This window comes from Ursus americanus, chromosome 20 (assembly GCF_024610735.1).
Source record: "Ursus americanus isolate L20-20 chromosome 20, mUrsAme1.1.p, whole genome shotgun sequence".
NCBI lineage: Eukaryota > Metazoa > Chordata > Mammalia > Carnivora > Ursidae > Ursus > Ursus americanus.
In genome coordinates, this window is record NC_142146.1 from 22,304,654 (window position 1) to 22,332,020 (window position 27,367).

Sequence of the window (27,367 nt, forward strand, 5' to 3'; positions counted from 1 at the left end):
TCTATATTTAACTTTTTGAGAAACTACTAAACTTTTCCACAGCCACTGCACCAGTTTTTATTCCTACCAGCAACGAATGAGGATTCTAATTTTTCCCCATCCTTGGTAACACTTATTTTCTGTATGATTTTAATTTAATTTTTCATCATGATTATAGCCATCCTAGTCGATGTGAGATGGCATCTCATTGTAATTTTGCTCTACATTTCTCTAATGACTAATGATGTCAAACATCCTTTCATGTGTTTTTGGGCCAATTTTATATTGTATCTGGTGAAATGTCTACTCAGATCATTTGTTCACTTTTTAATTAGTCGTTTGTCTTTTTCTTGTTGAATCTGTGGTTTGTTTTTGTTACTTTTTTATAGTGTCTTTGACATGCAAGAGTTTTTAATTTTGATGAAGTCCAATTTATTTTTTTTCTTTTTATCTTTGTGCTCCTAGTACCCTTTCTAAGAAACCACTGCCAGATCCAAAGTCTCACATATTCACAACTATGTTTCCTTATATGAGTGTCACAGTATGAGCTATAATGTTTAGGTTGTTGACCCATTTTGAGTGGTATAGATATGAGGTAGGGGTTCATCATAATTCTTTGGCATGTAGATATCCATATGTCCCTTGAAGATACTTTTTCTTTCCCCTTGAATGGTCTTGTTACCCTAATCAAAAATCAATTGGCCATTTTTATTTTTGGACTCTCAATTTTATTCCATTTATCTATATGCTGGTATCCTTATGCCTTGTTAATTACTGTAGCTTTTTGGTAAGTTTTGAAATCAAGAAGTATGAGAACACCAACTTATTTTTCTTTTTCAATATTGTTGAATATCGGGATCCCTCCATTTCTATATGAACTTTAGCTTGTCCATTTCTGCAAAAAAAGTCATGGGGAATGATAGATTTTATATTTATACTATAGATCACTTCAAGGAGTAGATAGATACATGATAGATTTTATATTTATACTATAGATCACTTCAAGGAGTATTACCATCTTAGAATATTAAGTCTTCCAATTCATGAATAAGGAAAGTCTTTTCATTTATTTAGATATTTTAAATTTTACTTTAGCAATGCTTTGTAGTTTTTAGTGTATAAGCCTTGCACTTCATGGTGACGTTTATTCCTAAGTATTTTCTTCTTTTTCATGCTATGGTAAGTGAAATTGTTTTCTTAATTTTATTTTCAGATTGTTTACTGCTAGTGTATAGAAATACAACTGTTTTTTGCACATTAATCTTATATTCTGCAAATTTGCTGAACTCACTTATTAGCTCTATTTTTTTTTTTTTTGTAGATTCATGCTATCTATGAATTGAGATAGTTTTACTTTTGCCTTTCCAGTCTAGATACCTTTTATTTATTTTTCTTGCTTAATAGTCCTGGCTAGAACTTTCAGTACAATGTTGAATAGCAATGGCAAAACAGACATCTTTGTCTTGTTTCTGATCTAAGATAAGGAATGCTATCTTTCAGTTAGACGTTGGCTTCTACTTGAGATGAAATAGGAAGCATTCTGGTAGTTGAGGAGAAGAGTTATGTGATCTAACTCCTATTTTAAAAGGACATTTTTTGTGTCTTTGATGTTTTAAATGATTACAATTTCTAAAACTAAAGGTAGAAACCTTAGTAAATATGATAAATAGGTATTAAAAATCGGACATGGTTCATTAAATTTAAATAATATATTACTTTACAAAAATGTTTAATACATACATATGTCTCTTTTAAGTACAATAAAATTAGTTAAAAATTAAATATATAATGTGTTCAAGTCATACACATTGTCTTAGCTATATCTCTATCTCCCTATCTATATTACTGTGTGATTCTGCAATGTCCTATTGATAATGTGCAATTTTTTTATACTTCACTCTTGATAATCAAAGATAATATTTTCTACCAGTTGGCAACAATAAGCCCTAAAAAATCTTGGCACTGATAGTGGCTTTCCTAATTAATAGCTCTATGGTTCTAGCAAGTGCCTTTATATCAATAAGCCAGTTTTCTATTTAATAAAGTAAGAATTCTCACGTCTCACAGTATTGTTATGAGGATAAAGAGAAAAGTGTCTACAAAACTTACTTGAAAACTAAAAAGCACTAAACAAATGTAGAGCATCACAATCGTCTTGCATCTTTTATTTTTTTTTTTATTTTTTTTTTTTTAAAGATTTTATTTATTTATGTGACAGAGAGACAGCCATCGAGAGAGGGAACACAGCAGGGGGAGTGGGAGAGGAAGAAGCAGGCTCATAGCGGAGGAGCCCGATGTGGGACTCGATCCCGGTAAGCCGGGATCACGCCCTGAGCCGAAGGCAGACGCTTTAACGACTGCGCTACCCAGGCGCCCCACGTCTTGCATCTTTTAAATGTTCTTTATCACACATTTGTTTAATTTCATAATTATGTAATTTACCTTTGAAAGAGCCCACTGTTGCACCTGGTAGCTGATTCATGTAACGGTAATGGCATTTAGAATAAGCACCTATAAAACTAGACAGCTAGGTTGTTGGACTTACGAGAGAGAACCACTCTATATCATGCAGAGTTTAAAATAGCCAAAAATAATGAGACATTAAAGTAGTTGAAGAAGCTATCTATCTCATTTTGAGTGATGCATTATCTATCATCTTGGGTATATTGTGTAATATATATCTCGCAAAAATCAGCTGTAGACGTCTTTGGCATTTACAATTCATTTGCGTTTCAGCGATATTCACATCAGAATTCATAAATCATCATATTTGGTGGCACCTTTTCCATTAGCATCTCAGAAATCTTAGCAGAATATAGCCTTCAATAGAAGTGGAGCATTTGTGATGATGTGAGCTTCAAAGATCGAAAGAGAGTAATTTCACCCAAATCCTATGGATTGGTCCATCATATTGATCCATCCGAACTGACTGACAAAAATATCCTTTAGGAGGAAAAGCTCACAAAAGTACTCTCCCTATAAAATCTGTAATTTAGAAAGGCAAATAAGACACAGGTCTCTCTTGCCCTTCTCTCTCGCTTCTTTTCTCTTTAGTTTCCTCTTATCTTACAAAAAACAGAGCTAATAAGCAAATACAAATAATTTCTATCTCATTCACATCGATTCAACTTAAGTTAATTAAACTTCCAGTCTGAGGAAACATTTATTAACCCAGGTTGACAAGTCAGGCAGAGAAGAGACTTTTATTGGCTTTGGAATGGTACTTTGAAGGTTAGGAACAGTGGAATTTTTCTGAAGTCTTAAGTAAAGGCAAGTGACTACTGAAATTATGGCTTAACAGGGCTAAAATGAATATATCACAGGTAGAATGAAAATAAAGTTGTGTGAAAATAAAATACATTATTTTTTTAATGTCTAAGCATTTTTCAAGAATTCCCTGGATACTCACAATTATTGTTACACCTAAATTATCTAGGTAAATTTATTTTGTGCTTTAATTTTGGTAAAAAGCACTGTGTTTTTACAAAGCTACGCCTAAACTTCAATGTTCTCTAGATGAGCTAATGAGAAAAAAATGATTTCACTGAACTAGGTCATACAACTCAACTCTCTTAGGTAACCTGCCCAATTCTTGGTCACTTTTTTTTTTCTTTTTCCCAGCCAACCTGGAAAGTTTTTAACTTTCTTTCTCTAGCAACGTCCTCAATTCTGAAGGAGCAGCTCATGGGAGCAAATTGAAATCTCAAAGCAAGAAATACATACAAACATGTGTTATTTTATTTGGTTAGTTATTTTATTTTGGATGAGATAGGAAATAGGTAAATTGAGCAAAAGAGGAGGCAAGAGGGGAGCTTGAGCCCTAGCCTGGGGCTTGCCTGCATGTTCATCCCAGTTTCCTGCAGTGCGATCCAGGGGCATAAAGCCCGAGGTCTCTAGACACACAGCCACCAGCTCTTCCTTTGCCTCTTCTCCCTGTTTCTGGGAAGTGCAGATAGAAGCCATGAGTGCTCTTTCCTCAATAAACCATGACAGTGCTGTCCAAGAGGTAAAGCCTTCATGCTAAAAATAACCTAACAAGGTCACCACCTCGTCTGTCTGCTGTGGTCCTAAGCCATGTCCTTAAATACCCGAGAGCTGTTTCTTCTCACCCAGCTTGCCTTCTGGCTCTGACTTCTCTCCCCAGCCTTGTGAAGTGGCTGTCGACCTGGCTGTGATCTTGACTGGTTGGCAACAGCTTTCCAAGTGCCAGGCTTGGATGAGGTCTCTGCCTTGCACACTCCCCATCCACTCAGACTTTTGACTTCACACATCCAGCACTGGACTGCTAGCATTCTTGGCCCGGCTTCCTCCCTGAGCAAGAAGACTTTGCCAGTAAGGATGTGAACAAAGCTAGTCACATGCCACAGTAAGGCTTTTCCCCCATTTCTAGAGGAACAACTTTAAAAGAACTTAATATTGATTTAAAACAGGCTTACAGAAAACAGGATACATAGAATAGAAAATCTTCTGTCCCAAGAAAATTAATTTTCAAAAAGTGATCTATAAAGCAAAGTGGTTTACCCTAAGTGCTGTCTTTAAATTTTTGTTGTCATGGTTGGGTTTTGGTAACAGTAATAGAAATAGTGCTTATTAACAGCTATACAAGTATGTATCCTAAATAAAATCATGACTCTTTTCTAAGCCTTGATTAAAAATTATATTTTAAAATTATTTTATCTAGGGGCACCTGGGTGGCTCAGTCACTTAAGCGTCTGACTCTTGATTTCTGCTCAGGTCATGATCTCAGGGTCATGGGATAAATCCCAGCATTTAGGCTCTGAGCTCAGTGCAGAGTCTGCTTGGGATTCTTTCTCTCCCTCTCCCCACTCTCTAAATAAAGAAATAAATAAAATCTTTAAAAAATTATTTTATCTAAATTACTGATGAAATTTCAGAACTTATTTCAAATAGTCTCTAATATGGTGTTCTAATTTGACTCATGAAATGAGATCCCACAAAGTTAAATGGAATAGAAATGCCATCATCCTTTGAGAGGTCAGGTCTCATGGGATAGATTTCTATCCTTTTGTAGCTATAAAAATATTCAGCATTCTACAGGACCAGAATGGCAGTACTGACTGTCACAGATAATATGAATTTACTTTGAAATTAATTCACAGGCAGCATATCCTCTATTAACACAGCTCTACTTTAAAAATATATTTATCTTAAAGTATTGAATGAAATCTTTGTTGATAGAGCTAAGTCTTTTCTTTTCCTAAGCATATACTCAAAATAAATAATTGGATTTGAAGCTGTTTAAATAATGCCAAAATAACTGGTCTCTTAAGTAAGCCCTAAGGAAAATCAAAATGGTTATTCTGTATCATTTAGACAAAAGAGACTAATTTTTTTTTAATGTTTCAATTAGTGTTGTGGTGAAATGGTAGTGCAATTACAATGAAGGTATTCTCAAAAACAAAAAGAAGATTATATGATATGGTAAATTTTTGTGCAAGAACCAGTTTGCTGTAGCTTGGGATTTCTGGAAAAGTATGATAATTTGTGGGAATAATAGGAGAGTTAATTTTGTATCTGGAATTTCATGAAAATCCACTTTATGTGGCTTCTGTAGATAAAATGAGATTCTTACCATCTTAGAAAAAGTTTCTGTCTGTTGGCTTTGCTGGGGAAGAGAGGCATTTGCTCCAGAATATTATTATTTTTCCAAGCAGTTCTATTAATTTTTCAGCAGCCAACCTTTCAGAAATGAGTAGAATTCTCATTTCTCTTGTTCCTTTTTGATGTGCACATTTCCCCTAATTTTTATGTGCCCCCTCCAACTCTTAAAAATCTTGACTGAAGCGTATTAACATTACAAGGAAACAACAACTTTGAGGAGAGAAATTCTATCAGAAAGTGATTGTATTATATGATGACCTCCCTCTTGTTCTGCTTTCAGCAGAGGGGAAAATAATAATAAATTGCAGTCTTGGGCGAAATGACTGGAGTTTTAGTCTTGAGACAACATAGTTTATATGAAATGCCTAGCAGTTGTTGAAAAGTTATCATTAAAAATATGTATGTAATATGTTTTCTTGATATTTTTAAAGGTCTCTTTTTCTGTCTCTCATCTTTGCCAACCATTTTCCATAATTTGTCCGGTAGAATTTACTTCCTAAAAACACCTTTCCTGATCTCTTGAAATTAAAAAAAAAAAAAATCCTTTAATTCTGATGTTTGAGAGTGGCATGTTACATCATGTTATCTTTTTGGTGATTAAAACATTGTCTGCATAGTTAATCCATGAAGCACTACTCTCACACATACAATAAACCTCCCAGGCCCAGATGGGATAAGGTCCTAAATTATATCCACGCTAAATATTTTATCAGTATGCCAGCCATTATGAGAACTTGTTTTCTTATCTTCAGGACAGATCTATGGTACAAAAAACAAAAAACAAAAACAAACCCTGAAAACTGAAGAGCTGACAATTATTACTTCCTTCTTATTCTCTGGGCTACATAACAGGATTCTACAGCAAGGATTTGTATGCTAAGTGGCTTGGCGGAACTATCTCCTTGTCCCCAATTCTCTACACATTCTAAATTCACTAGTCAGAAGGCATGCTCTCTCTCACTTTGTGTTCACTTTCAATTAGTAAAAGCCTTCAGGATTCATGATTTATCGTGTCGTAATTTTTAATAGTTAGCTATTATGGAAGGACGCAAGGCAAATCCTTACTTTTTTACCCAAAGGACAAGGCCAGAAGGAAGTCTTTGCTATATACATTAAACAGACAAACTACCAAAGGCAGTTGCTGAAAAATCATGCCTGGACTTTTTGCCAGATTTCAAATCTGTATATTCAAAAAGACAGACCTTCTCATTGATGAAATGGGCACTGCTACTGTGGCCTGCAGCACTTTTCCCTCTGGAAGTCTTGGAACAGGGGATTGCCATTCATAGATTTAGAAAGATTTTTTTTTTTCTTATTCCTTTAAAAGCCTAAACAGGCAGCTTCATAATTTAGTGGTATTCAAGTCGCTTAAAATAGCTTTGAAATAAACTGATTTTCTTTTTGACATCTCTTTTTTTTCCCCTTCTGTACAATTTATCAGCAAGCTCACTAATTCTGACAAAATTCACCCCTTCTTCTTGGTGTCTACGATTGTATGTACAGTGGCCAGACCCACTCAATGGACTCTACCAAGCCCTAGCGGTCCTACCTTCTGAATAACTTAGTTTTGAATGAATTGACTTTAGATTAATCTGTGTTTGGAAGGGATGAAGCAGACGTCCTGTGAGCAATAGAGGAAATGGATTCCCTTGGAAATGCATGGACTGAGTTAGGGAGAGAAGACTATATTCCTACAAAACGGCCCCTGGTTTAACTCCTAAATGGAAGGTTAATTAAGCCCCATAGTTAGGTTTCTGTTTCAACGATCTGAATGTGTCTCCATCCTCCCTCATTTACTGTCACATATCTCTCAAAAAATATATATCTTTCAGTAGAAATGTTCATTGCTTGCTTTAGGTAGTATCTAAAATATATTTTTTAAGAGTTATCTCCTAATTTATCCTAAATTTCCTTATAGGGCAATCAGCTTGCCCTGACTTGCCAGGACTTCCCCTGTGCTGGTCCTGGAAGTCCCGTCTCAGGAACCCCCTAAGTCACAGGCACAACAGGACAGAGCTCACTGAATCCCTCATCTCCCCTTTTTATGTCAGTGACTTTCTGTTTAAGGGATACCATAACTCTGAAGCTGAGTTAGCCTAATTGACAGATCTGTCCGCTGTGGACCTTGATCTGCTGGCTTCAGACCAGCAGCAGCGGCAGCACCTGGCTACTTGTTAGAAAAGCAAATATTCAGGCCCCAACCCAGACCTAGGAATCATACACTTGGAGCGCAGGAATCAACAATCTGTTTTATCAAAACTTCCAGGTGATTCTGAAATAGAATACATTTTTGCAACCACTAAGTTTCCAGGAAGAGGATTATTTTTGATTCACAAACGTTTCTAACATCTTGGCTTCATCATTGTTGGATGTTGTGAGAGCCAAGAGAGCGTAGAGAAAATAGAGTCAAAGAAGCAGTGTCTTATGAATTATAAGATGAAAAGGAGGGCGCCTAGGCCGTCGGTTAAGCATCTGTCTTCAGCTCAGGTCATGATCCCAGGGTTCTGGGATCGAGTCCCACATTGGGCTCCCTGCTCAGCGGGGAGCCTGCTTCTCCCTCTCCCTCTATCAAATAAATAAAATATTTAAAAAAAAAAAGATGAACATGACTAAGGATGAAAACTTAGGTTAGCAGGTCAGAGATTTGCTATTTTATTGCTATGCTAATTTTCAGTCTGGTGCCTTACTTTTGAAAGAAAGGCCAATGCCTAACAAATTTATTGACAGCAGCCTGTATATGTATCAACTTTAAATATCTAGCAAGCTCTTTCTAGTTGTATTATGGGGTATGTGTATATACTACAGGAATATAATATATCCCCCTGACTTTGAGCAACTAAGGCTCCAACATGGTAAGACATTGATAGAGATTGTCAAGGTGACTAATATCAACCAAGAACATCACTGAGATACTAAGTTGTGAACATGATACCTAGCTGATAAGACATGCCAGGGTTTCTGCTCTGGAACGAGCCCCTTCTTGTGGACTGAAAGAAGAGAGTGAAGGCAAATTGTTTGGTAAAGAAAAAAAAAAAGACCAACTCTAATCAGCTAATCTTCCGTTCAAGTAGAGAGAGACCTTGTCTTCTGAGGGAGAACCTAAGTCAAGCCATATGATCAGTCTCTGAACCACTGTAGAAATGAGCGGCGTCTGTAAGCACAGCCACTGTGTCCCTAGAGAACTTGCAAAACTGGCAGCCCACAGCTCAGATAGAACGTCGAGAAGATTTTGGCCCACACAGGATTTTATATGCACACACACACACACACACACACACACTCACACTCACACTCACACATACACACAGACTTGCTAATACTTAAAATTAGGAAATTTTACATAAAACTTTTTGGCTTTTATCAAAATTATAAAGCATCTGGTAAAACCGGAAAAGTGTTTCTAAAATGACAGGAACTGACTGAAGTGGTATAACGAACTACCCCTTGTCCAGGGAGCTGCGCCCTCCCCAGTTTACCACAGCTGCTACCACTGTCATTGTCAGCGCCCTGCTCCACTCATGTGCATCTTCGGCCTTCCCTGGTGTGTGTGTGTGTGTGTGTGTGTGTGTGTGTGTGTGTGTGACTATTGCCTAGTTTTATGCCTGTTTCTGCTTGGTGAGATCCCAGTTCAAACTAGAGAGGTCCATTTTGAGGTCAAGGGCATTTTGGAAACGTAAGGTTTAGAGATATAAGTAGGTCTCCACTTCGGTTGGCCTGCTGTCCCGTCCTGCCTACCTCCTCAGGGGGCGGAACAGTTTCTGCTGCGTCTTCGGAGCTGCAGGGCCTCTGGGGTCCCTCCTGCCTGGCCTCATCCTCCAGGCCCTCCTCCTCCTCCTCGTTAGCGGCACTTTGAGTTACCCGCCTAAGTCAGTCCTTCTTTGCTCTGGTCCTAATCATCCCTTCCTTCGGAGGGCTTCTCAACTATGTGCTGACCTGGCCACCTCATGCTCCAGCTTCTTACTCCAAAATTTTAATCACTGATAGGAATAACCTAGATTTCTGATAAATCATCCTATGAAAGTTAATCTAACATTACCCTCTCAAATCATGGATGCTTCTAAACAATGGCCATTCCCAATGAAACTAATTGGTCTTGGCTTCAGGAGGCAAATCCAAAAGTTGAATCACCTATTAAAAAAAAAAAAAAAGGCTCTGTCTCAAATACATTTCATCAAAATAATTTATGTTCTAATCTGCATGTGATATACATGGCACAAAGTGAGCCCAAGTGAGTTCAACAGAGAATCATTATCAGTGTATGAATCTATTCCTGATGTAATCCTCAAAGAGATCATAGATTGGGCAGCTTTGAGAAGCATTTCAAAAGTTGCAGTTCGATCTTTTTGTTTTGTGAGTTTTTGAAATCTCTTGCCTTTCTATAATTTCCAATATGTGCAAGACATGGGAAGTCTACTTCAAATGTTGTAAAGGCAGAAAGAATTACTCTCCCGATCGTTAAGAGTTTCATTGGACATTAAGAGTTTCATTGAGGTCACCGTAGGACAGACTATGCCACGTGATTTAAAAAGTCCAGGGAATCACTTTTTGCATGGTACTTGCACCGTTGGAGGCAGGATAAAATCAAAGTTTGAAGTACAACTTATTTTTTTAGTATTTCCTAGTGACGCTTCCTCATGCTCATCCTCCTCAAAGAGAGAAAATCCATTGCCCCCTCTCCCTCATCATATGAGCGCCAGATCACTCTTGAGTGTACAAATTGTACCGTAATGTTTATTTCTTCACCTCCAGTGAGTAGCACAGGGTCTGACATGAGGGTTCATTCAGGCCCAGCCCAAAAATTTCAGGGCCAAGACCGGAGTGCAAAGGAAGACCATATGTCATCCAGGTAAATACTGACACGTGCTACCTCGCGGCCCCACAGCCTGCACCCCAGGGATTTCCCCTGTGACCTGAAGGATAAGGGATCTACTGGCCTGTGTCAGACCCGAGTCGTACCAAGTGGTAAGACAGATCTGCAAGGGCAGGGCAGAAGCCGCTCCCCAAGCCAGGACTTCTGCATGCTGATTGGACCCACCCAAATCAGGTAGCCTGTGGGGGAGGGACCCTTTCTCCCCACCCTCATTTTGTAAGCTCAGGATTTTAGGCAGTTTGAAGCCCTTCCTATACCATCCCACAAGAGGGGAGGTGATTTGATGTAGCCAAGTATGAACAAACTAACGTCTTCCTCTGGTTTCCAGCTACAGGCTGTGATCTCCTACCTCTCCCCTTCTTTCCTTCCTTCCCTCCTTCCTTCCCTCCCCCCTCCCTCCCTCCTTCCTTCCTTCCTTTTTTAATTTAATTTAATTTTATTTATTTAAGAAAGAGAGAGCAAGGTGGGAGGAGGCACAGAAGGAGAGGGAGAGAGAGAATCTTAAGCTGGCTCCAAACCCAGCATGAAGCCCAATGAGGGGCTCAATCTCAGGACCCTGAGATCACGACCTGAGCTGAAATCAAGAGTCGTACCCTTAGCTGACTGAGCCACCCACCTGGCAACACATATAGACACATGCACACACACAGATACAGACACATACGTACACACACAGACGTGGGAGCCCTGACTCTGTATGCTGGCCTCCGAGGCACCCATTCCAGCTCCCACTTCCCTTTCCTGTCATTCCCACTTGCTCAGTTGGTCATCAAAGTCTCTGAAAACTTTTTTTACAAGATCAACAAATTCAAAAAATAGACTTTTGTTTCAGGGGCTTGTGATATGTGGAGCCCTCAAAAATACAACGGGGCCATTCCGGCCTGGGTCTAGTGGTGTGGCACTGTGCTCAATAAATGCTAGTTAAATTAAATTAAATCCATAGGAAAGAAGCCACCAGTAATAATTTATAAAAACTTGTGATTTTCTTTTTGTCACGAGGCACCTTTTTATACTTGAGAACGTCAGCATATTTAGGAGGAAGCAGCTGTTCTGCTCACTTGCTACGAGCCTGGGTGAGACTTAAATTCACACATGGAGGAAGGACATAAATTGCGTATAATTCTGAGTCTCTGATCTACGGGAAAACCTGATGGCATCTTTGGGTCATAATATTAATTCCTATCACCTGAGGGGAAACTTAAATAACTCAGCTCTGGTTGTCTTACTTGGGTTATGAGGTCTGTGTCTAGAAGAATAAATTGCTTACCTAGACCATGTAACTTGGCTGCTCTATTTTGTTATCTGGAATTCAAGTTGTTGATATTTTCTGGAATCTTTTCGTATGCTTTATGGATTTTTAAAAAGTATTTTCAGTGTTTTTGCACAAGGATGAGGGCCACAAATGGGCCACTGTGAATACTGACATGTTTTCTTTTGTTCTCAACTAAAGCCCCATTCCACAAAGTATTAGCAATCTGTTTTGATGCCAAAGCCAAATACTGACAGTTGTAATAATGAATATTTGCTATAGGATACTAGCAGACAAACTGCACAGAAATACAGACCCGAACCATCGCAAACCTTTTTCTTCCCACTGAATAGCGCCCATAATTTTTGACTCCCTGTCACATATATTGTTCTTAGAGGGTCATTGGTTGAAGAGTACAAGGAAATCTCAGTCCACCTTTGGGGAACATTAGGAAGAGTGAGTCATTATTCTAGTTTCCAATCTTTTGGAAGGAAGGAAGGAAGGAAGGAAGGAAGGAAGGAAGGAAGGGAGGGAGGGAGGGAGGGAGGAAGGAAGGAAGGAAGGAAGGAAGGAAGGAAGGAAGGAAGGAAGGGAGGGAGGGAGGGAGGGAAGGGAGAGAGGGAAGGAAAGGAAAGGAAAGGGAAGGGAAGGGAAGGGAAGGGAAGGGAAGGGAAGGGAAGGGAAGGGAAGGGAAGGAAAGGAAAGGAAAGGAAAGGAAAGGAAAGGAAAGGAAAGGAAAGGAAAGGAAAGGAAAGGCCTGTAGTTTAGTTTTACCATTTTGCACAAGAGCTTATTTGAGAGCTGTTGATTTTTCTTTTCTCCCCTCCTCCCAAAAGGATTCTAGTAACTGAATACTTCAGAATAAATGGATGATTGGTCATACATGATTGACTCTAGCTCAGACTATGTTAAGGTTCTTTTAAAGTCAAATTTCTAAGATGCTATCTTCAAACATGCATAATAAATCATGACCAATTTGAATTAGCTGAAAAGAAAGAAAATGAATTAGCTGAAGAGAATGTAGTCAGTTCTTTTATGAAAAAAAAATCAAAATTTTAGCAATAAAAAAATAAATGAAGAGCATGTGTTCCTGAGCCAGACTGTCTAAGTTCAAATCCTGTGCTCCACCTGGCAGCTCTGGCTTCGGGCAAGTTCCCAAATCTCTCCATGCTTCAATTTCTTCTCAAGATGGGGATAGAAATGGTATGCCCCTCTTAGGCTTCTATGAGAATTGAATGAATTCATACCTGTAAATGCTTTAAAGGTGATTCAGTAGTCATTAGCTGTAATTGTTACTCATTATTCATTCATTCATTCATTCATTCATTCATTCATTCATTGTTTTCTCTTAATAAATATTTGAGTGTTTTTCTCATGCCAAGTGTAAATGCAAGAATATAGCAATGCACAACACTGATTAAAGATTTAACTTTATTATTATCATTGGAAGTCATCATGAGACATCTCATAAACCACTTCGTACGTGATGGATATTTATCAGCCTTCTTGTCCTCACTAGTTTAGTATATATAGAACCCAGCACAAAATAGCTGCTTAATAAATGTTGACGGAATCAAGTTTGAATACGTGAATCATTGCAACACAAGATAATAAGCACTTAATTTAAAATTGGGAGATGCAATATCAAGTCCCAGTTTCTACCCTAGAGCACTATGTGACCTTGAGAAACTTACTGAAAAATTTTAATCTGAAAACTAAGAAAGCTATACCATGAAACCACTAAGATCTCTTTTGATTACGATTCTACCAGGTAACCGACATGATGCACTATTTGTTGACTGGTTATGGTTCTGTTTTTCTTAAATTTAATGAACTTTTCATTTTAGAATAGTTTTAGATTTACAGAAAAGGTGCAAGAATATTATGGAGGGTACCTGTATACCCTGCATCCAGTTTTCCTTTACTGTTAACATCTCACAGTGTCATAGTGTGTTTGTCAAAACTGATGAGCCAATGGTGATACATTATTATTAACTAGAGTCTATGTTTCATTCGGATTTCCTAAGTTTTTACCTAATGTCCCTTTTTCCTGCTCCAGAATCCCAGCCTGGTTACCACGTTATATATAGCCATCGCATCGTGTCTCCTTAGACTCATCTAGATTTGGCAGTTTCTCAGACTTTCCTTGTTTTGATGACCCTAACAGTTTTGGGGACTGTTGGTCAGGAATTTCATAAAATGTCCTTAAATTTAGGTTTGTCGAGTGTTTTTTCCCATGGTCATACAGGGGTTGTGAGTTTGAGGGAGGAAATATAGAGGTAATTCGTCTCACATCTTATCAAAGGTATATGCTGTTAACGTGAACACCCATAGAAGATTCTGTTTTTATGGTTGAATAAGAATTATGTATAATTGGTAATTTAATGTACAATATTAAGGAAAATCTCTTGGCTAGGTGTAATTTTCTAGGCCATATATAACATAGTTGATTCTCTTTAAATACGGCATAATCTTAAAATATACTTACCTAACTTTTCCCATGAAAAAGTTCCCTCACCACTGATAAATGAAAAGTAACTGAGAAATCCATGTCTTGTTATAAATTAATAGTCATCCTATCTATGGATACAAGGCTTACATATTAAATTTAAAATGAAAAATATAGCTGTTTGTATTTCTTTCAAATTACTGCAAAATTGAGAAAATAACAGATTTGTGCTCAGGGATGAGGTCTAAAGCACCACAGCAGAAGGGCCAGGAGTTAAGCGTTTTGATACTAATTCGCCTAAACCTGTCTCATGCAAAGGACTTGCCTTAAGAAATGTTAATACTTCACTAAGCCCTAGGCATAGAGAATCTGGCGTTTCTAATCTTGTGGCATCCTTGGTCTAAATGTACATTATCCTCTGAGGTTAGAAAAAATACTAATGTAGCTGTCACAGGGATTAGAAGATGCATGGTTTTGTTTATTCTATACTTTTCTTATGAATTTCACTATAAATAGGAAAGTTGGTGTAGGATTACTATGATCTATGCTATGCACAGTTTTCAGATCAAGATATAAAATAAACATAGTCAATCCCGAGGAAAGGTTTTTAGAAGTGTAGGGTATTACTAGGGATAGTCTTACTTGGATTTAAATGAAATAAATAGCCAGCGTATCACATTCTGGCTCCAGCACATAGCCACACTAAGTTTAAATATATCTATATTTATGGTTGTCACTCCCCATGGAGCTGATCGTAAGAACAATTTAGTAGTTTAGCCTACTGCTGATTGTCACCTTACTTTGTGACCTTATCATGTGTCACAGTCATGGCCAAGAGTGTCATCCACAACATCTTTTTTTAAATCCCTGGTTTTTTCAATCTATAGAATACTTTGCCCTGACTCAGCGTATTCTATTTCTGTGACCTTGGGACATATCCTTAATTTCTGGAATTCCCTCATTTGTATAAGTTTGTGTGAATGTTAAATGAAATTATGTATATAAAACATAGCAAATTAACTGGACATTTGTTATTTATTCATAGACACATATGCCTATGCTTTCAATCATTTCTGGTTTGTTGGGAGCAATGAATAGCTACTAGACCATCTTAAAAGAGTCATTGCATCTGGTCATGTCTACGTTCTCAGAAATATTTTCTAGCTATTACCTGATATTTTAACATTGGTACCTCAAGAGATAAGTAAAAGTTAATCAGGAAATGGACCTGTCAATGTTCAAGGGAATAAATGTATTCTTGTGCCAAAACTTGATATTGGAGAAATTTTATTTATTTCTCTCTAGCCACGAAAAACTGATGAGCAGTATGACTCTTTTTACATGGTTGGAGGATATTCTTCAAAACATAAGGGAGGCTTACTTGATGATCTTAGCAGCTAAATAAGCGATTAAACATGTATGAAGTGTCAGGCAAAGGAAATAAGATCCAGACGAAATGTTTTATACAACAGCCCTCAACAAGAGCCCATTTCTCTTCTTATTGACTAGTATTTCTGAAGCCATATTTGGGAAAGAAGCCATAACCAATCTCACCTAAACTCCCTTGTCAATGTCTGGGTCAAAGGAGAAATCCAAGTCAAAAGGCATCCTGTAACTGCAATCAACTCTTGATAGTGTGGTCTAATAAGAAGTAAGCTTTTATGAGGACAACACTTCATTGCAGGCAGACCACTGTCCCTTATAACCACTGCCTAATTCATTTATTATGAACTTTTCAGTGTGGCATTAGTGACCATGGCAGCATCTGGAATGAGAAACAGTTCCAAGAGCAGGTGTAGCTGGAGAGACAGCCTGGGAATATTTTGAATAGGAGGTTAAGAGCCAGCCAGCTGGGAGGCAGAGTAAGTAGTATAAAAGTAGAAAGGATAGGAGGAGAGAGCTCTCTTGCAATTTGTTATTGGATATGGCAAACATTGCTGATGGTAATTGGTAATTGTCATATTCGGAATGGGAGCTGTGTATGCCCAAGTGAAGACAGGATAAAGGACTTTTGCTTTAGAGGTTGACCTCTCCAGATTTAGAATCACTTCGGAGCCAGAAGCCATGAACACTTTCATGGTCATCAGACTCCTAAAACAATGATGTGACATTAACACGATGTGACCAGTCTGTGAGTTTCCTGGAGAGTGGCCATTGATGTTTGAATACTATGTAACAAACTCTCCGAACACAGACTGGTACAGAGCATGCATTTAATAAATACGCCAGACCAGAGTTTTTATACCTGGCATTGAGTATGCGACTTTTTGTAAGTAGGACAATGGTTTACTAAATTATTGATCTGGACAAACCAATATATCATCAGGGTTCCATTTTTTTCTTCTTTTTTTGCACAAGCCTATACAAAAGGATCAGTACTTACATTTTAATTAAAGAAATACTTGTAGAAGGAAAACAGAAAGACAATAAAAATAAAAATATCTTGAAAGTGTTTATCCTCTATTTTTTATAAAGCCATCTGTGTAGAAATAATTGCATACAACATACAATACATTGTAAAGACTATTTTGCTAACGCCATATGTTAACAAGAGAAATCTGTGGGTATGTTTATTTGCCCCACAGGAAAAAAAATGTAAGTGTGTTGGGTGTGTTTTTCAGATCGTCTGCATGGTTTATATCAATATAGGCAACTACATGTGGCCATCTATGCAAATTTTTTCATGAGATGATTGACTCATAGTCGACAAGCAGCAACTGCTGGCTGCTCTTATCATTATTAGCAGAATGTAATATTAGTGATACATTTCCAAATAGGGAAAGATAATACCACTGTTTTTCCCTTCTTTCCGCTGCTATTTTGAATACAGACAGTACCACAGGGACACCAGCAATATCAACGACAACTGTGGAAATTCGCAAAAGCAGTGTTATGACAACTGAGATCACCTCCAAAGTGGAAAAAAGCCCCACGACAGCCACTGGCAATAGCTCATGTCCTTCCACGGAGACTGAGGAAGAAAAGGCAAAACGGCTTCTTTACTGTTCGCTATGCAAGGTTGCTGTCAACTCCGCCTCGCAGCTGGAGGCGCACAACAGTGGTGAGATGCAGGGATTTCTTTTCTGTCTCAACAGCTCTGCAATTATCTTCCTTTGAATGGATTCGATCTTTTGCAGCAGGGGACAAAGGGGTGGCGGAAAACTGGCAATTATTACATGGAAGTCATTAACCATCAAAAAAAATAAAAATGACATGCAAAGTGCCATTTACATGGGTGCAGGAGAGGATTTGCAGGGCTCCTGCGCCTCGATGTGCTTGTGTTTGTGTTTATGGATGTGTGTCTGTGTGTGTGCGTGCACGTGTGTTATTAAACATTAGGAGCTAAAATATAATTCTAAAGTGCAAGCTTTGCATTTATTTGATTTCGAAACTGCTATGTACTCCCACGCATTGACTTCTAAATGAAGTTTTCTAAAGTTTTGTCAATAATATAGTTGCAAAATTTGGTTCCATAACTCCATGCGCTTTTAGCTAAAACCTTTCCATTACGGTTTTTATGGCAAATGATGCCGTTTGGGCTAAATCTATATCACCCGGACAATTAAACGTAAAGTGCTTATTATGGGCAACCACCGAGGTATGTTCTCTGCATGTAATACTGTATTTACTCTTTGTGACAGCCTAAAGATACTATTCTTGCTATTTGATTGAGGTTCAGGCATGGCACATGACCAGTAGTGGCTGAGCCATGATTTAAACTTAGATCTTTCTAACTTAAACACTAAACTTGAACATATCATAACAGAATGTACTGATAAGCCAGGATAAATGCTTCCCCAATGTATTTCAATTCTATCCGTCTACTGTATATTTATGTGTAAAAAAAATTATATAGATATTATATATCTATACCTATCTATCTAGATAAATAGATACAAAAACAGTCTATATCTGTGTATCTGTATCTATCTATATATATATATCAATAAAATCTAGATTATATCTATATATAGATATATAGATATATTGATATAGATAATTATATTTATATCCTGCCTGAGATTTTAGCCAGCCTTTTGGCCCTAGATTAGATTTCCCCTAAAAGGCTGGGTTCATTGCCAGGACCCTGTCAGCAATTACAATAGGAACAGAATCATTTGTAAATCACACCCTGGGTTGATATTGCAGCTTTATGTTGGCTGTCATTGGTCAGTCACTGTGCTGCACGGTAATGTTCAAGTATTGACTTCAGTATTCTAAAGGAGTAATTGCGGATGGAGAGCAACTCCTTCAGCACATATCTTTCCCCTCCATGCAACATTAGTTGTCGTCTGGGAGTTCATGAGTTCAGAGGCTGAGACACACAGAAAAAGATCTGGCCCCAAGTCAAGATCTATACCGTGCAGACGTGCCTCATGTTTTACTCATGCAGTTACATTATTCAGGGATGCCAGATAATTGAAAAGGAAAAACATCATTGAAAGTCCATTTATTTCTCAAGAATTCTTGATCATTCTGCATAGTGAATGTATTTCGAGGGGCAGTCAGCTTTGACAGATAAACAAACCATACCTTTGAGGCTGGAGTTAATTTATCAAGAATTTGGATATTCTTCCTGAATTCTTATCAGAAACATCTGATTAAGAAGCAAAGAATAGGGGCACCTGGTGGCACAGCCGTTAAGCGTCTGCCTTTGGCTCAGGACGTGATCCCGGCGTTATGGGATCAAGCCCCACATCAGGCTCTTCAGCTATGAGCCTGCTTCTTCCTCTCCCACTCCCCCTGCTGTGTTCCCTCTCTCACTGGCTGTCTCTATCTCTGTCAAATAAATAAATAAAATCTTAAAAAAAAAAAAAAAGAAGCAAAGAATAATTAGTTATTTCATTATATCATATCAGGTCAACGTTCTTCATATTCCAATTCTACAGTCCTCATCTCTGCTTTGTGTGTCGGAAATACCCACAAAGCTTTAAAAGCATATTCACCCATGTCACTTTAGGATATATATATTTCCTATATCCAGGGATTCTGATTTATTATATATCCAGGCCTAGAAGCTATAGTGTTTGGGAGAAGAAAAGCAAAAACAAAAAACCTCACACGTGTTGTGCAGGCAGAGCTGAGAACTCCTGGAACCATCTTATCTGGGAGTTTAAGGTAGTAAGTTCCTTACGGGAATCCCTTTAGAGGGGTGTCGCCTCCAAACCTTCAGCCTGGCCAGGGGACCATACCCCGCTTCTGTCTATGCTTGGTTTCTTTATTCCTGCATTTCCCTTCCTACATCAGAGATCTTTTTCCAGGGTCAAGGCCCGGTGCTTATTTTAGGCCTCCCACGTGACTTGCACTAGTCAATTGGGCCAGAACTGGAGGTGGCAAAGGAAGAAGAGACACAAGTAAATTCTCTTTAACCCTCTTTGTGTGCCATTTTTGATCTGCGTATCCGGCTCTCTTCCTTGTAACTGCAGCAGCGTGCGGAAGCTCGTTGTGTCTGGAAAGTCCTCCACACGTGGATGGCGAATGCCGTTGTTCCCATATTCAGACAGCTGCCCCTTGTGCACTGGTTCCTGCATCTTTCCCTGAGGCTCCCGTGTGGGGAAACCCAGGGGAGGGGGGTGTACAGGTGAGAGGATCTCTGTAGGCTCACTGGGTTGTCGTGAAAAGAGTAGCTGCTGTAGGAGTCATCATAGGGTTAGTGTGGTATGCTTTAGTTTGGTTCCTTTGGGAGCAGACTCTGAGACCAGGGTTTGAGGGCAAATGGCTTTTGGGGGAGGCCAAGGGCACAGGTGAGGAAGTGGGAAGAGGGAACAGGGAAGGGAAGCAGCCAGTGCCGCGTGCGTCACTAAGCAGTGACCAATGTGGGCAAATGGAACTGGCCAAACAAAGCCTTGACATTGCATGGCTCACACTGCGTTTCACTGTTTCAAACATAAAGACGTCCAGTGGTCACATAGAATGACAGAATGGAGTTAAGTCAAATTCTGTCTCTTCCTCTTCACGATCACAGTGCTATCATTTCATTGTTCATTTATGATCTCCTGTTTACATTAGAAATACAGAGTACCGAAGGGGTTGAATACGCAAACTGCAGCTTTTGTGAGCTTGAATGATTTCAAACTGTTAGGGACTTGCTAATGACACAAGAGCTTGTAGCTGAATTCCTGTGTGTCTGCGGCCCACAGTATAACGGATAGGTCTACACATTAATTTCCATGTAGCGTGTGGTGTTTAGTATAGGGTAAGTTAGACAATAGGCTCATTTAATATATGCTAAATCTCAACAGTAAAAACACTGATTGTTTAGAATGTAGACAAGTTGTGTTCTAGGAAGCAGTCCTTTATCACGGACGTTGATTAGAGTTGCCAGTTCATGGTGCTACTGGAAGGCAGACTGTGTTTTAGTCCATTTAATGATTTTCTAATTCTCTTCAACGGACCCTCATATTACCTGCACCCACAGCAGACCGTGATCACCCCCTGCGTGCCCCACTGCTCCCACACTCACTCCCACCTCTCCAGTATCATGAGCAGAGTTCTCTGCTTTCTTTCAGAGCTAGATATTAGGAAACCACTGTGACGATGGGGCCCTTTGTCAGGAAACCAGGTTTGAAGGCCAATTTTGATAGGGAGATGTGTCCTTTGCATCTAAATTATAATTCTAAGTATTTCTCTCTTTTTTCCCCCCTTCAGAAACACATTCTATGCATGGAATAAGGCCTGTAGTTCTGAATGTAGAGTTGTGCATTTATGGTTTTTCTTTTAATCTTAAAAAATATAATCATAAACAGATTTTGAGACTATAGCTTCTATCAAACACCACCTCTTCTTGTATGTTACAATGGAATGAGCTAGAAGTGATCAGACCATTTTTACCTCAGATCAGCAAATAACAATTCTATGTGAATCTGGGCAAGTTGACTGTACTCTTTGGATTTTCTCTCTCTGTGTGTCTCTAATGGAGCTAAGAGGCCATATGGCACCTTGTAAGGATGAATTATTGTGGCTCATTATTAGTATGACCACAGTTGCTGCTAGCATTATTTGGGGATCAGTTGTGTTATTTCATTTGCTTTCTCTTTTTATTTTTCACTAAATTTGCAGTTAATGGATTTATATTCCATAACATTGGAATGCAGGATTTAAATATGAGCACTCCTGCTTTGCATTTTTTTCTTTTTCTTTTCCTTGTTTCTTTTTTTTTTAGAATTCGAGAGGAGAAGTAGATCTAAACATACTAGCATGATTCACAAAACAGTATAAGAATGTTTAAAACAACTGAAGAAGACATACTCTTCAAAAGTTTTGGAAGTCTCCTTTTAGTTGTTTGTTATAGACACAGATAATAAAAAAAAAAAATGTTTTGTCTTTTTCTTCAAAGAAATCTCCCCAAAACATTCTACTAAAATAATGCTTTGCTTAGCTGATTTTGATGGTTTTCTCTATATAATTAAAAAAAAACCCTTTGAAATGTTTTATAGTTAATGCTTATTACGAATTTGGGTAAATTTTTCTGGCAATAACTTGAAGTGGTAACATTTGATGATTTTTCACTAGGCTCATTTGAGCTTTTCTATCCCTAGACAGAGCTTATTCTATCCCTCACTAAGTTTTAATATCCAGAAAAGCAGTTATCAAAGGATAGACTTTACTAACTTTTAAAGTGCTTAGAGATTTCTACATTTTTGCTTAAACAAAACCAACACTATTAAGGAGAAGAGAATTGACTAAAAGTCATTGAGAGCACGTGGACGTGCCAAAAGTAATCCTTGAAACAATAAATGCATTTAATGCAACACTTCAGTAGAGCAGATCATTTCCTTTTTCACAGCTACTGAGGCACAAAGAAATGTAAACCACACAGCTAATGGGGCAAACTCTGACTCCGACCATTCCAGGGTCTGAGCTCACAATGCTCTTTACAGATATCGGTTCATTGCACTTTATTAATGTCTAATACTTGAGCTGCATCTATGGATCAGGTGCTGAAAACACAGTATGAGCAAAACCCAGGAGTTGCTTTCAAGAAGCCCGTGTCTAATCCATGGTCTGTGTGAAGGAAGAGAATTAGGTAAAGACTCGTTTCATCAAGACATCTGTTTCACATTGTGAGTGAAAAATTCATTTCAGCCAGTCAGCTGCGGTCAGTGTTCGTGGCCTTATTATTATTAAGGTCCACGGATTATCTGCCACTCCTATTCAGCTTCTTCTAGCGTAACAGTAAGCCTCTCAATTACAGAAGCTATTAACCAGGGTGGATCAAGAGTCCCTCCAGAAAGTCAGAATGAGAGTCATTCTCCTACTGACTACTTCTTAAGCATCGAGAAGCCAAACCAGCCCAAGAATGCTTCTCAGTTTGACTGAAGAAACTGCATGGAAAAGAAATATTTTGATAAAATCACCTGTTTGGATAAAGAAGGTTGGACACCCATCTAGACACACACATGTACACACGCGCGCACACACACACACACACAGTGACACAAAGTACATATGTGTGTGTGTGTAGATAGATAGATAGATAGATAGATATAGATATACACATAAATAGATCTTGCTTCCTAGAGCATTCTTTTGCCCTACACTGACTTACACCATCTGCAGAGTAAAAAGTGTTTGTGTCAATCTTACAAGGGGGGGTGGGCTTGCAAACTGCAAGAAAAAAGCAGACTGCAGGGAGGCCTCCCCACCAGCACACGGAGCAGGCTCCGGCTCCATATTTCAAGTCCTCCAGTCTACTTACAAGGTGTTGACCTTTTTCTCTTTCCTTAATATGTTGGGATATGAACATTCTCATAGCTGTGCATAAGAATATGACCTTCAAAGTGCGGAGTCTACGTTGTAGGAATATACATTTTTTAATATTGGATTCAGTAAAGTTGCAATCATTTTGAAAGAGAGAAATGTGACTATAAACCTGTTCCGTGAATTCATCACCTCTTGTTTAAGGCGATGGTGATCGGCACTGACCTAGTGTGCCCCTCAATGTGTTTTCCTCATTAATAGTCAATGGTTCTGGGAAGCTGCTCCAGGAATCAGAAGTTGAAAATCTTATTTTTTATGCTTCCAGCACTGATAGCAATCTAATACATACAAGTAGGAAAGAGAAACCACTAAAAAAGTATTTAAGCAAATGGAATGGCAGGAAGGACATAAATGATGACAAGAGAAAATTCCATAGCAAAACCATATGGCTAAGTGAGAAAAATAAAGAATAGTTATCAACACTAAGAAAAAGAAAATTGTGAACAAAATTTTGAGAGAAAATTCCCATTCATGAACTACTAGGTTAAAAAAAATGACTGTTAATAACTGGAGTTACACTAGTTATGAGTGAGTCCAGAAATATTACTGGTTTATTAAAAAGAAACGTTTGCCTGTAGTGTATCTGCCTAGCCTTTCACCTCTCGTCTTCTTGGTCGTTTGTTTCTGTATTTGAAATGATATGAGCAATCAGTGTGGGCTTTACTATCCTAATTTTCTTTTCAGTCACCTGGATCTTTATACCCTTGCTCTTCCTTTCTGAACCTAAAACACATAGCCAAGAAAGCTTGTTTGTATTCTGTTTAGAAAGTGGGTCTTTAATTAGTGCCACTTCTATAAACACACCATGTTTAAACTGATTACATTTGTTACACATCACCTCCAACTATACCTTTAGCAACTAAATCATTCTTCCTCATCTGCTATCATTTATGTCTTATTAGCATCAAGAGGAAATGAAACGAAGTCACACCCATTTAATTTCATCTTGGGACTCTGGAGTGTAGGTGCTCTATTAATGGTGCTGGTTTGTTATGTGGGATGTTGTAAAAACATGAGTAATTAAGTAATGTTCTGTAAGGTGGTCAGAGTGTATTGTCTTCCACATTAAGCATATTTCAGTCATAATTCCTGGAAGAACTGCACTAAATTTGATGTCACATTTTGTTACTGTATCATTTCTTAAAGTCCTATGCTAGCTAAGATTTTTTTTTTTTTTTGTATTTTTTTCTTTCTTTTTTCTAAATCTTCCTGGCAGGTACTAAGCACAAAACCATGCTAGAAGCCCGGAATGGAAGTGGGACTATCAAAGCCTTTCCTAGGGCAGGCGTGAAAGGCAAAGGACCAGTTAATAAGGGAAACACAGGTCTGCAAAACAAAACGTTTCACTGTGAAATCTGTGATGTGCACGTCAACTCGGAAACACAACTTAAACAGGTAGACGGCACATATTCTAGAAATGAAAACCACACATAGGGGACGTCCTGATGGGCAGAATGTGTGTGCTTCCTTTGTTCCCTTTCTTTCCCGTTTTTCTCTCCCATCCACCCATCCATCCACCCATCCATCCATCCATCCATCCACCCATCCATCCATCCATCCATCCATCCACCCATCCATCCATCCATCCATCCATCCACCCATCCATCCACCCATCCATCCATCCATCCATCCATCCATCCATCCATCCACCCATCCATCCATCCATCCATCCATCCATCCATCCATCCATCCATCCACTTATGTTCTAGCCGCTGCCCTTATTTATTTATGCCTATTTTAGTTGCCAAGGAAATAGTAAAATCTAATCTTTTCTAAGTCCTTTCAGAAAATGTCTGAAGTGAGTTTGTACTATTCTTACATCTGAAGAGTGGGAGGAAAAGGCGTATTAGATCTTTTCTCTACCAGGTTTCCCACTCCAAAGTGTTGATTTTCTTTAAAGGTCACATTGCAATGTTCCATTTTTACTTGTTTAGATATTTACAGGTTACAACTAATTTTATACCGTTCTATTCTTTTATTTTATGTACTTTATTACATGGTGGTGTACTGTATTTCTAAATCCTGCGGCCACCTGCTAAAGGGATGACTAATCTATTGCATTCACTTGCACCGTGAATAGCCTTCCAAAGAGATCAGTTAGACGTTGCCAACTGAAGGCCCAGCCCTCATATTGTGTTGTATTTTATATGCATATGTGCAATATTGCACTCATTTTATGCACCCTCGTTATTTATCTTTAGAATTTAAGGGGTTGACATTTGGCTGTACAAATGTGAGGATAAATATTAGTATGGAAATAAATTCATGCCTGCCTGGGCATCTTTGTTTATTTGCACATAAAATTCCTTTAGACATTCCTTTCCTTTGTACACTTTCAAAAAGGAGATTGGTGCAGCGGTAAAGAGAAAGGCTGGGAAAAAGAAGAGCCTTCTCTTTGTTAAAAATATACTAAAATGAGTAGCATAAAAATATATATCCTCAAGCCATCAGAATCCAAGGACAAAGTGCATGCTCTTTCATTTTTGTCTTTCTGCAACTTGTATGAAATAATTAGTATCCTTCCTCAGGTTAAAACAATATTGATGAGGGGGGTTTCGGGGATGGTTTTTTTAAAAGCTGTCATTTTTAATTGCTTTTAATAGCACATTAGCAGTAGAAGGCACAAAGACAGAGCTGCTGGGAAGCCCCCGAAACCTAAATACAGTCCTTACAACAAACTACAGAAGGCAGCACATCCTCTGGGGGTGAGTGTCATCGTTGATTCCCACACAACAGTGATCTTGAATGTCCCACAGTCCGCCGAACTTGATTTGGGGGGGGGGAGGTCAATTACAAAATGAAATAAATGGAAGGTACCTTAGTCATGACAATTGATTGGAAAGTTGCAGCCCCTACTCCACCAATAGAATTGGTGGTTTCATGAGTTGTTTGGCTGGTTCGACACGTTTAGCCACAGTCTGGTACCTTTGTCTTTTGGAGTTGGGCTCTGAGTAATGACAGAGCATGCGGAAGGGAGTAAAGCCAAACTCTTGAGTCAGGTAAGTAATCACACAAAGTCTGCGCATGATGTTAGTGGGTAGTTTTAGGAAAGGTCAGTGAAAAACAAGTTCTCACCTCTGCTTTTTAATATCTTCAAGGGACAAAGCACTGGTGTGGTTGCTACCCTCCACAGATTTGAATTTTGAATAGCAGTCTCCAAGGCATGGCTTATTTTATTTAATTACTGTGCCAAGAACAGTATCTAAGACCTGGGGAAATTCTTCCTGAGAGATTCCCTCTTCCCATTACCCCAAATATTCCTTTTAGATTAGTGAACATACTGTATTAGTGTCCTGACCTGGCCTATTTTTTAGGAATTTCGGGGAAATCTGTGAAACCTGATAATTTCAAGCTAATATTTATGAGCATGTGGGGTTTTTTGTTGTCTTGGGGTTTTGTTTTTTGTTTTTGTTTTCCTGGTTGAATTGACCATAGCTTTTATCAGGGAGACCCAGGGCTCAGTGAAAAGTTAAGAACAACTGATAGTGTGTGCTGAATTTTGCATTTTGAAATCTGTTTTCTTCAAAATAGATCTTATTAATAATTGGTGCTATTGTATGCTGCTGGCACATGAAAATATAGTTAAAGGAAAACTGCAATCATCTATTATGAGACCTCAGTAGGAGTTGACCCAATTAATTTAGTAGCATCACCCATTTTTATGCAAATGAAGTCACTTTACTCTTTTGTACAGAAGCAATTTTAGCTGCATTGAAAGGCTGTGAATTCTGCACAGAGCTGGTGTTCCGGCACCACTAGTCATAGCTTCGAGCGCTATTTCTGACCAGCATAGATGCCGCTTTCAACAATCAAGTGAATGGTTCTTAAATAAACAGGGAAGTCAAATTGTGTTAATGTTACCATCCAAAACCTCCTTAGCTCTCACTATGTTACTGTTTCCATAAACGGGAACATTCTTTCTGTGAGAACAGCCATCTTACTAATGCTACTAGCCAAAGAATGAATTGGTTTTGTAGAGTAGGGTTGAGAGAAATGTTGTTACCATTTGCACAAGGAGGAAGCAGCCATGGCAGATTTGGGGGGAGGTAAGTTTCTTCCTTGAAAGCGGAATTTTGTTATTTTTATTTCTCTCCATCAGAACCTCACACCTTGCTATGCTCCCCCGTTTACACACTTGGCTAGTCCAATAGTAGCTGACAGCATTAATAAATCTCTCTTTTAAAGTATCTATTACGTGACAGTTAATGTGTGTGTGTAAAGTAGAGTAAAAATTCCATACTTTTTTTTTTTTCTCAACTTGAATACCTTCCTCAGGAGGTATATTAATGACAAAAAATAAAGTAAGGTTGCTGAGTACTTTTCTGGAGGACTTTCCAAACATCCTAGGTTGGTCATCTTCAAGTGATCTTCCAGCTCTTTCAAAGGAAAGATGGTCTACACTTTCTGTTATTCTTATCGATCCTTCCCCAGTGTGATT

At 38.4% G+C, this 27,367-nt stretch overlaps 1 protein-coding gene across 2 annotated transcripts in view; it reads left to right on the top strand.

Moving 5' to 3' along the window:
- Window positions 1-27,367, top strand: part of LOC123788334 (zinc finger protein 385D) — a 286,301-nt gene that overhangs the window by 251,619 nt on the left and 7,315 nt on the right. For both annotated transcript variants that reach the window (XM_045791661.2, XM_087870170.1), the window contains exons 5-7: window positions 17,000-17,230; window positions 24,146-24,324; window positions 25,533-25,634. In XM_045791661.2, coding sequence (XP_045647617.1) covers window positions 17,000-17,230; window positions 24,146-24,324; window positions 25,533-25,634 — 512 coding nt within the window. The remainder of the gene's footprint in view (window positions 1-16,999; window positions 17,231-24,145; window positions 24,325-25,532; window positions 25,635-27,367) is intronic.